Genomic DNA, 9,452 nt, shown 5'->3' on the forward strand with positions numbered 1-9,452 from the left:
GGGGGGGGAGGGGGGCACAGCTCAGGAACACACATCTGGTTCGTGTTGAGGAGGAGAGATTTGAGGAAAATTCCGCTCTGAAGGACCTTTCACCCATTTCAATTGAGACAACAGATAAAGAGGTGACAGATATGACTGTTGGCTCACCACACAACAAACAAATAGGAGTAAACAAACAGGAAATGCTAATAACAGAAGGCAATAGATTGACTTGGTGTCATGAGTGCTCCTCATATACATCCGCCCACTGTGTCTTATATCTTTCATTCTGTTAATGATTTACACGCCAATATGGATGCTTTTATTTTGGAATCAGCTGCACTGGTGAATTAATCCTATTTGTGAGCACTTTATTCCCACAGTGCATTAAATGCTTAAATGTCCAGGGGGGAGCAGCATTGGCTTTGTTGGTGCAAGAATGCAGATTTAGACTGCTCTGTCTATTAAACAGATGTACACAACGTGAACAAACAGAGAGGACATCAAAACAAATATTCCTGAGAGATTTCGCTACATATTTTAGTCTGGCTGTCAGGCTTGAGTAAATAAATAAAAGTAATAGTCCTCGAGAAATTTGACCTTTGTTGCCGGTTCTCCCAGTCCAAACTGGGCTTTAATTCAAGATGCAGGCACGCGAAGCTGAAGAGAAGCATGCAGGACTACTAAAAACAATAAACGTGATGAAAAACACCTGAGAAAAGCAAAGCAGTAGTGAATGAGAACAATCTTTTATTGGTGTTTTTGGAAAAAAAAATCTCGACTACATCCAAATAACCTGCACTGAGTAGGCTGGGCACCATGGACACAATTGATGCAGCAGGGCAGTTGTAGTTCAATTAGAGTCACTAAAAGATTTATCAACCATATCTGTGAGGATATCCTAAATCCTGTTGGGAGAGCAAACAATCACTGATTGAGATGATAAAGGCTGAAATAAACCAACAAGGAGCATATTGATAGTGTGCATAGTCCATACACCGCTGGGGAGGTCATCATGAAAGGTAAAATAAGTCTGCATGAACATCAAGTTCAAGTTATCGAGCCACGCTTGTGAAATCCATGGTCAAAGAAACCAAGGTGGCAGTAGTGTCCGAGTAATGTCTGGAGGTCTGAGACAGGATGCAAATAGCAGACGGTGAGGGTTTTCTTCTCCATTTGAACTGTCTTTGAGGAACACTGAAGATGTTTCAAGGTGCAACAGATCATGTTCATCCAAAGAAAGAAAATCATTCAATAATATAGAAACAGCAACAACAAGAGGGATAATCATCATAATCATAACAATAATAATAGCAGTAATGGTAACTATTCATTATGGTCATTAAGGGGATTAAAATCACACTCTATTACTAGTCATCCCTCCCTCAGGAACATAACATAGTGTACCATGCCCCTGTGTAGGTGTTGTGGGTACACAGAGAAGTTTTATAGATAACAGGAGTAAACAGTAAAGAAGGAGCAATATTGAAAAAAGCACTAAATAGCAACAAGCTTTGTGGATCAACATAGGAAATTTTGGCTTTTATTTCTCCCAGAAATCTGAGAAATTAACACCATTCCACTCAATGGGAACCCATCTCCTGGAATACATCAAATACACAGAACAGTATAGGCCTATCCAATATACACAACACCACCCTCCCCCAATAATAATGCTAATTAAAGTGTGTTCATAAAGTACAATAAAGTAACGATGTGCGTTTTTACTTGGGAGGATTGATTACTATTTCAGAATATGTTACAACACTGAGATTTGAACTACTCTATGCACCATCGAGGTACAAGAGAGACGCAGGGACAAAATGTTATGGGAAGAGTTTGCACATAACTGCGAGGGGATTGGCTGTAAGTGAGAGCGGACAGAAATAGAGCAGTTGGATATAGAAACAGAGGAACAGAAATGTCCTAACAATTCAAAGAGAGGATCAAGAGGAGCAGAGTTAGTGGAGGGGGCATCACAACAGTAGGCTTTCACCAACTTTAGTAAAGATACGAAACACCAGAGAAGATTAAAAGCAGTCAGCTGTGATAGAGAAAAAAGAGAGAGTCAAAGATACAAGTATGGACTAGAGAAAGATGTACCAAGCGCATAAAGTTAAGCTCAAAGTACAAAGAACTAATATTGTTGGGGGACTCAAAGTTAATTATAAAGGATGAAGTTATTAAAAAAGAACGCACGAGACAAGTGTTGAAGATAGTGCTGGACTGTTTACATGGTGTCTCCTCTTGTCTCTCTCTAGCATGCCCATTCCCAGTGACAGAAACATAACAGGAAAGAAATTAAGTGCTTGAGTAAAATCCACAAAAATGTTGAACTATACGATTATAAGATCATTTTTGCTCTCTATATTACAATTGTTACATGCATCCTCGCCCCTGCTGCTGCATCCTGACTATAATAATCAAGTCGAAAAATACCCATCGATGGCTGACCACCTGTTAAACATCTCCTGACTCATCTATAATAAAAACATATTTACTATAGCTTTGCCCTGTCTCTATGTCCCCGCCATGTAGAAAATATACAAAATTATTCTCCAAATTTGCTCTCCCTCTAATTTTTCTTAAGTATTATAAAAATATACAATTCTCCAATAACAAAACTCTTAAAAGTCACATCTTTCATCTGTTAAATTATTCTCTCTGTCTTTCACCATTTAAGAGCTGACACCTCAACAAAACGAGACACCTGAGCTTCATTACACAAACCCTCTCCTTGTCTTATACATTCATCATCATAATCATCAGCTTCCTCATCATCATCACCATTTTTCTTGACCCCATTCTGTCCATCGTGCCACCCTAAAAATATTCAGAGTCTTCAATTTAATCCAGCTTTTATTTCCTCCTCTTCCTGAATTTGCTCCACGCCTTCATCACTGGTCAGCGAGGCGGTTCTCGTATTTGCTAAGGATGTTGCGACAGCGGCCCAGTTCCTTCCGTATCTCGGCCACTTCCTGTCGGAGGGCGGCGTTCTCTCTCTCCAGGTAGGCGGCACGCACTGATATTTGGTTCTCCTTAAGACGGCGAGCATCTCGGGAGCGCTTCGCTGCTTCATTGTTTTTATACCTCCTGGACCAGTACTTCTCATCCTAAGTGGACAGACAAAAATAAAACATTGATTACCCAATCAGATTATTTACTTTAGTTGATCAGGGAATTATTAGGAAGTACTTCAATAAAATAATCAATGAATGGTCAGACTGGTTTCTCAAGAAGTGTGTACTACTCTTGTACAGCCAAACTCCGATCTTGTTATCAGTAATGTGGGTGTTTGGCCATGAATGAGTGTACAGTAGGACATGTTCTTTTCAGATGCTTCATCCTTGGAGTTTGGTCTGCACTGACTTTGTGTCTGAGGGCAAATAAAGTATGCAAACAAACTACATTTCACTGCTTACAAATTTTGTGTTGATTACTATCCTGCTTCTTTGATATTTAATACTTTTATTGTAAAAAACTTCTGTGCTATATAAATACATATTTACTTCCTTACTTATTTACAGTAGTCCAATAATAAAAAAGGTTTTTATATTACCATTTTGTGTGTTTAATGTGTGCACGTTCCCTTAATTTAGTAGTGTATACCTTATAATTAGAGCTATAACAATTAGAATCTGCAAACAATTTGATCAATTATTTAAATCAATTGTCATCTCAAGTTTGAGGATTTACTCTTTTGCTCTTTGTTATATTGTTGTAAATGAATCATGTTTGGGTGTTGCACCACTGGTTGGCCAAAATAAGGAATTTGAAGATGTCCTGTCAACTTAATATGAATTAATTTATGATGCGATAAAATGACTTAATCATGGTCTAAATTTACTTCCCTCCTGAGGTGCAAAATCGACTCACCTTCATGTTATCGGGCACCAGGATCTTGCGGGCCTTCTTGATCATTGGCTGTGGCTTAAGCTCCTCTTCGCTGAAGGAGTGCCTGATAGGGTCGAAGTTCTGCTGGCCAGAGGAGTTGGACATAGTGTCTGATTGATCCATATCAAACATCCCAACCACATCTGGCCCGCTGCCTGTGGGCGTCAGCAGAGGTGGACAGGAGGACGAGGTGGAGGAGCAGGGCGACTCACAGGAGTCGTTCATACTCGTCTGACTCCCTGAAATTAAAAGAGAGGACAATATACTTTACATGCTTTTCATCGATCTACATTTATCCTGCAATTGATAACACTGTCGAGCTGATCGCAGCAGTTCAGTAAGACGATATAAACACATGCAGTATTACATGATGATGACCACCAGGTGGAAGCAGAGAGCCACTGTTTTAGCATTATAAACAACAAACAACATTCCTTTGCCCTTCACTGCTTCCAAAGAACTGACGACTTCCCTCTGTCAGCTAATGGACAGCAAGGTTTTCAGGGACAAAGTCATCTTTAAAAGAAGATTCTGGGAATATACCCAGCAAAAACATGTGATTATATAATATGATATAATTTGGTATAAGTTAACAGATATAATGCAGCTACAGGTTGCTGTAGTGAGAAATGCTCCAGTTTATTAGCATACTAAGTCAGATCAAAGACTGATGTATATAATATATAACATATTACACCCCTGCAAATGATCATCATGTATCTGTCATGATGTGTACTACTGCTATAAAAACATAACTGTAGTCCTAATGTTCCTGGGGATCCTATTGAATCTCCTTAAGCAAACAACCACATGATTTCTATTGGTACTATTATTAACCAAGACCACAGATTCTGGTAGACCAAAGCCAACATCCAGAACTAAATACCAATAGAGAAATCTAAAAGTGGAAATGTTATGTAACTTTTTTTTTTACCCCTCCCCTTAAAACCAGTTTCTTTAAGTGGGGCCAGTATAGGGCTATACCTCACCCTACCCCTTTAAGGCCCAATGCTCCTCACTCAGCTGAGTTTCTTTCCCTATAGGAGCACAGAACCCCATACAAACAGCACAGTCAACACTCTTATAGGGTCTGGATGGCTAATTTTCATAGAACAAAAACAACTCTATCACAATGTCAGAGTAATGCTACCTGCAGCTTTAAAAAATCACATTATATGACAAAGAAAACTTCAGTCAGGAGTTGAAGGATACATAACAGGATAGCCATTTAACACCATAACCCTGCAGCCTTACACAGGACCTCAAGACTGCATCAACAGAGTCTAAACAAAACCTGTGCATCTCAAGTTCAGCAAACCTCGTAATTAATGCAGACTTACCGCGTGGAAACACTATACAAGAACTATATGAAAAGTACAAACTCTTTTCAAACACTTGAACACAGCGCTGGGAAGAACAGGCAGGAGAAAAACAAAACCATCCACTCTATCTGTGATCTGTGTTTCCACCTGTTATCTGTGGATCTGTGATATATGAGCAGCTATGACATGATTGCTATATAATGTAAGAACATGTTTTCACACCAGGTGCACCCAAAGGTGCAAAGTATTCCCTCATGACATTCCCATGTTCCACAATGACGGTGCCTCCATAATAACACAGCAAAACAAATGAATGATTGCTTTCACAGGCACCAAGATGAAGTCATGCATGTCCCATAACATTATCAGCGGGTCTAAACATCACTGAATCTTGGTGTGGACACTAGGAAACCAAGCGCCACAGAGGCCAGAAAATATCTTCTCTCTATAACAAAGATTTAAACGATTTCTCCTGCTTCGGCCCAACAGCAGGAACCAGTCAGTGCAATCACCTGGTGTAGTGTATTGTTGGAATGAAAACCTGCAAACCCTCAAGCCCTCCTGAGGTACAAAGTTGCCTCTCCCTGCGTTTTGGGAAGCTGAGGAATGCACACTTACTAAGTTGATTTGGTGCATGTTTGTCCACGTGCTTCAAAGCCTCAGAGAAGAGGAGGCTTGCACTTAAGAAGGAATAGTCCAATACGTGACTACACACATTTCAGGACTCGTACAACAGCATTCCAAGAAGGCCTGACACTGCTGAGAAGGCCAGCAGTAGCTCTGCTCTTTAGATACCTAATGTGATCACACATTGTTAGGTGTTGCCCCATACGATATTTATGAAGCAGCTGTTAGTCAGGCACCTTTATGTTAATGTGTATTAGAATAGAGCTTCTCTAATTTCATCTAAGCCACAGAATAATATGTATAAAGGCTCAAAATATTTCACTTTTGATCAAAGATTGTATTTTTTATTTAATATGTTTTGTGATTAGAATCTGTTATTGTGAGATTTTATGATCAGGGATTGTAATTCAAAAGCATGGAGCAATAAAAATGCATTATCAGTTTATAGACATGCTCTTTGTCACTTGCAGACTGAATTAAAAGTCCTGCTTCATCCCATACAGTATATAATTCTCTTCTGGATATCAGTGCAGTTAATGTTATTCATTGTTGTTGATCAAATGTTCCCGTTTGAAGTCCAGCAGCACTGGGAAACTCTTCCTGTTGCTCTGTCTGTCCCTCCTCCTGTGGGCTCCTCCTCCATGTCTACTGGCCCTGCCTCTAGTTCTCTCACTCCAGTACTCTCGGCCTCGGCACGTGTACTGACGCGTACACATGGCTGTGGCGTGTGAAGCGGGGAGAGATTTAAAGACACGCAACCGCAAACACTCCACACACATCTCTCCCTCTCCCTCTCTCTTTTAGTACTGTTTTGACCCTGCTGCACATTAATAATTGGCTGGGACTGAATGCTGATTGTGTTGTACACTGCAGTACACAGCTCACATGCCAAACTAAACCAAACCTCCTTGTCATTGCTATGAGGTTGACTCATCAAATAGCTCAAGACTTTCTTTTTTTCTTTAAATCCTCCACCTCTCCTGTTTATTTTTTCTCCCTGGCTCCTGCGCCCAACTTTTAACACAGCACCGTGCTACAAAATGAAAAATAAATGTCAGTCCTTGTTAAGCAGCCATTTCTACGCTCTGTTTTTTTCTCTCTCAAGTTGACTTTGCATTTCGAGCCATGTGACTGTTTCTCCTGGCTTCAGTCTGTCCCCCACAGGACAGAAAAATGCTTGGTCACCATGGTATTTGCTATAAACTCAAAGGAGAGCCTAAAATGCTGAATCACTAGCCCGTGGGAACACTATAAGCACATCACATAACCTTGATTACATCTCAACCATTATTGAATTGTGGGGTCTACTAGTCTCATATCAGGGAACAAATTGTCTCTTTCAGCTTGTCAACTCTGCAAAGTTTGCAGAACCTTCTTCCATGAAATTGCTGTTTTGAGCTGATATGGACAAACCTTGAAGAATGAACTGTCCTTGTTCGTTTTATTATTTTTTTTTACTGGTTCAGCTGTCCATCTATTCAGCTAAGAACAAAATGCTCTGTGAACTCACCATGCAGACAGTCAGTCCCTCCCGCAAGACTCTGTGGCTGAGCCACCTCCAAGCCAATGAGTGATGGGGAAGAAGAGGAAGAAGGTGATGAAGACGAAGAGCCGGGTGGGGATGAGGGGGGTAGGCACTGGGAGCTCTGGTTGGGAACGGCTGACTGGGAGCTCTGTGAGGGGATCTGGGCTGAGCTGGAGCTGTTGTTGTTATGCATGTTGCCCATTCCATTTTCAGTCAGAAACTCCTCCAAGTCCATGTACTGAAGCTGGAAGAGCCCCCCATCTGCAGGCAGGGTGCGATCCCACAAGAGAGGCCCCAAGAACTGGTTGAAACTTCCTCCTCCATTTCCACCACCACCACCACCTCCGCCGCCACTGCCACCTCCTCCTCCACAGCCATTACTGCTATTATTGTTGCCTATTCCACTGCCATTCCTGATGGGGCACCCTCCCATGGAGTCCTCCTCAAGGTCCTGCCTCTCTCTCTCTTTGTCTGCCGGAGACAGAAAAGCAAAATGATGATTAGTACGGAATTAGTACCGATTATGAAGAGCTTTCAGCACACATGAAAAGATTTATTCTGTGGCAAATGGATGCTAGCATCCACTCTCCATATTGGTGGCAGGTGTATCCATAAGATGCACGTGTGCATAATCTCATCCCATGTCTCAGACACACATACACAAACACGCTCACAGATGGACCAGATGGCAGCTGAATTGCAGCATTAAGCAAGAGCCGAAAACCAATTTGTTGTTATAACATATACATAAGCTTCTGAACAAATCTCACAATAGTTGAAGGTGCGTTTTGGCACAGTAAGCAAACCAGAACACATTCCTGCACGGCATTAAAGCTAAACTCATTCACACATTTAATCTGGATCCTAATTTGAAGCAGGGATTATAATCCAGGTGAATACTTGTCAGGGTCATGGAAGAGTCATCATGAATGTGTGATGGTGCTACAAACTTTTGTGCCAGTAAATATGACAAATGTACTGTTTGTTATATAATAATTTTTGTATTACAGTAAAAACAACAGTGGGTGGAACAGACTGGTATGATTTATTAATGCTCTGTTCATTGCACATATTGAAGATAGACTGTGTCAGGTGCAAACAACACTGGTATATAGTACTAATTCATCAAAATGAGAGATGAGTTTCTCACCTTTTGTATCACATGGGGTTTTTAAACGTTGGTCGCCCTTTATGGGGTGCTGCAGGAGGGACTTGAGACCTGTCATGGAGTTGAGATGCCCCCCTGTTAGGGAGCCTGCAGGCTGAGTACAAGTTCCAAACTGTGGGCTTGCACCAGCTGGGAGGTCGGGGGTCGGAAGCTGGGAGAGCTGCCTGGACATCCTGGACCAGACGGGGTCGCAGAAACACACCTGGGGGCACTTGAAGGGGCGTGGCAAACTGACCGGAGTCCCTACCAATAGGACAAGTGTGCTGGATGACTGTGCGTGAATGTGCAGGAGGGGGTGGAGGGGCAGAAAGAGAGATAGTTTTGAGAAGTGTCCATGCAGAATAAAGAGACCATTGTAATTAGAAGCATGAACATATAATTAATGACGCAGTTTTAAAAGTTAAAAAAAAAAAAAAAAAAAAATGCAACTTTTACCTTTCNAAAAAAAAAAAAAAAACACATGCAACTTTTACCTTTCACTTGTAGTTATGAAGAGCTCCTTTATTTCTTTGCAGAAATATTTTCATCGAAATATTCCATTGCAAACTGCTCAGTAGATCAAGCTGTTTATTCTCAGAGGACCGGTGTGGGAGGGACACTCAGACCATCTGAGTAAGAGAATACTGTCCAAATGCGAAAAAAAAAAAAAAAGACAATAAAATCTGCACAACTGCACGGACACGACAATGTTTACCAAGAGTTAAAAAAAAAATATCCCGAGTTAATCGTCCGGTGATCAAAAAGAAGGAGCAGAAATAGTTGCAAAGCAAAACCTCCGTCAAAACAAAACAACCGAGAAGGAAACAGTGTGTAGAGAAAAACACACACACGCACACACACACACACAGAGAGCGACGACGGCGGCGGCAGTGGCTGTATTGGTCAAATGACAAGTTGTATTGGTGTTTCTCTCCTCTGCTGTCGCGCTCTGCCGTCC

The 9,452-nt window shown here is 41.2% G+C and overlaps 1 protein-coding gene across 1 annotated transcript; it reads right to left on the reverse strand.

The window, feature by feature from the left end:
* Positions 1–712: 712 nt before the first annotated feature.
* Positions 713–9,446, reverse strand: dbpb (D site albumin promoter binding protein b). The gene is made up of 5 exons (XM_019253464.2): positions 8,989–9,446; positions 8,498–8,786; positions 7,333–7,818; positions 3,856–4,112; positions 713–3,092 (listed from the first exon to the last, which is right to left on the reverse strand). The coding sequence occupies exons 2-5, from the start codon at positions 8,685–8,687 to the stop codon at positions 2,877–2,879; spliced, it is 1,149 nt and encodes a 382-aa protein (XP_019109009.1). The 5' UTR covers positions 8,688–8,786; positions 8,989–9,446; the 3' UTR covers positions 713–2,876.
* Positions 9,447–9,452: the final 6 nt, after the last annotated feature.

This window comes from Larimichthys crocea, chromosome XIII (genome assembly GCF_000972845.2).
Source record: "Larimichthys crocea isolate SSNF chromosome XIII, L_crocea_2.0, whole genome shotgun sequence".
Classification (NCBI taxonomy): domain Eukaryota; kingdom Metazoa; phylum Chordata; class Actinopteri; family Sciaenidae; genus Larimichthys; species Larimichthys crocea.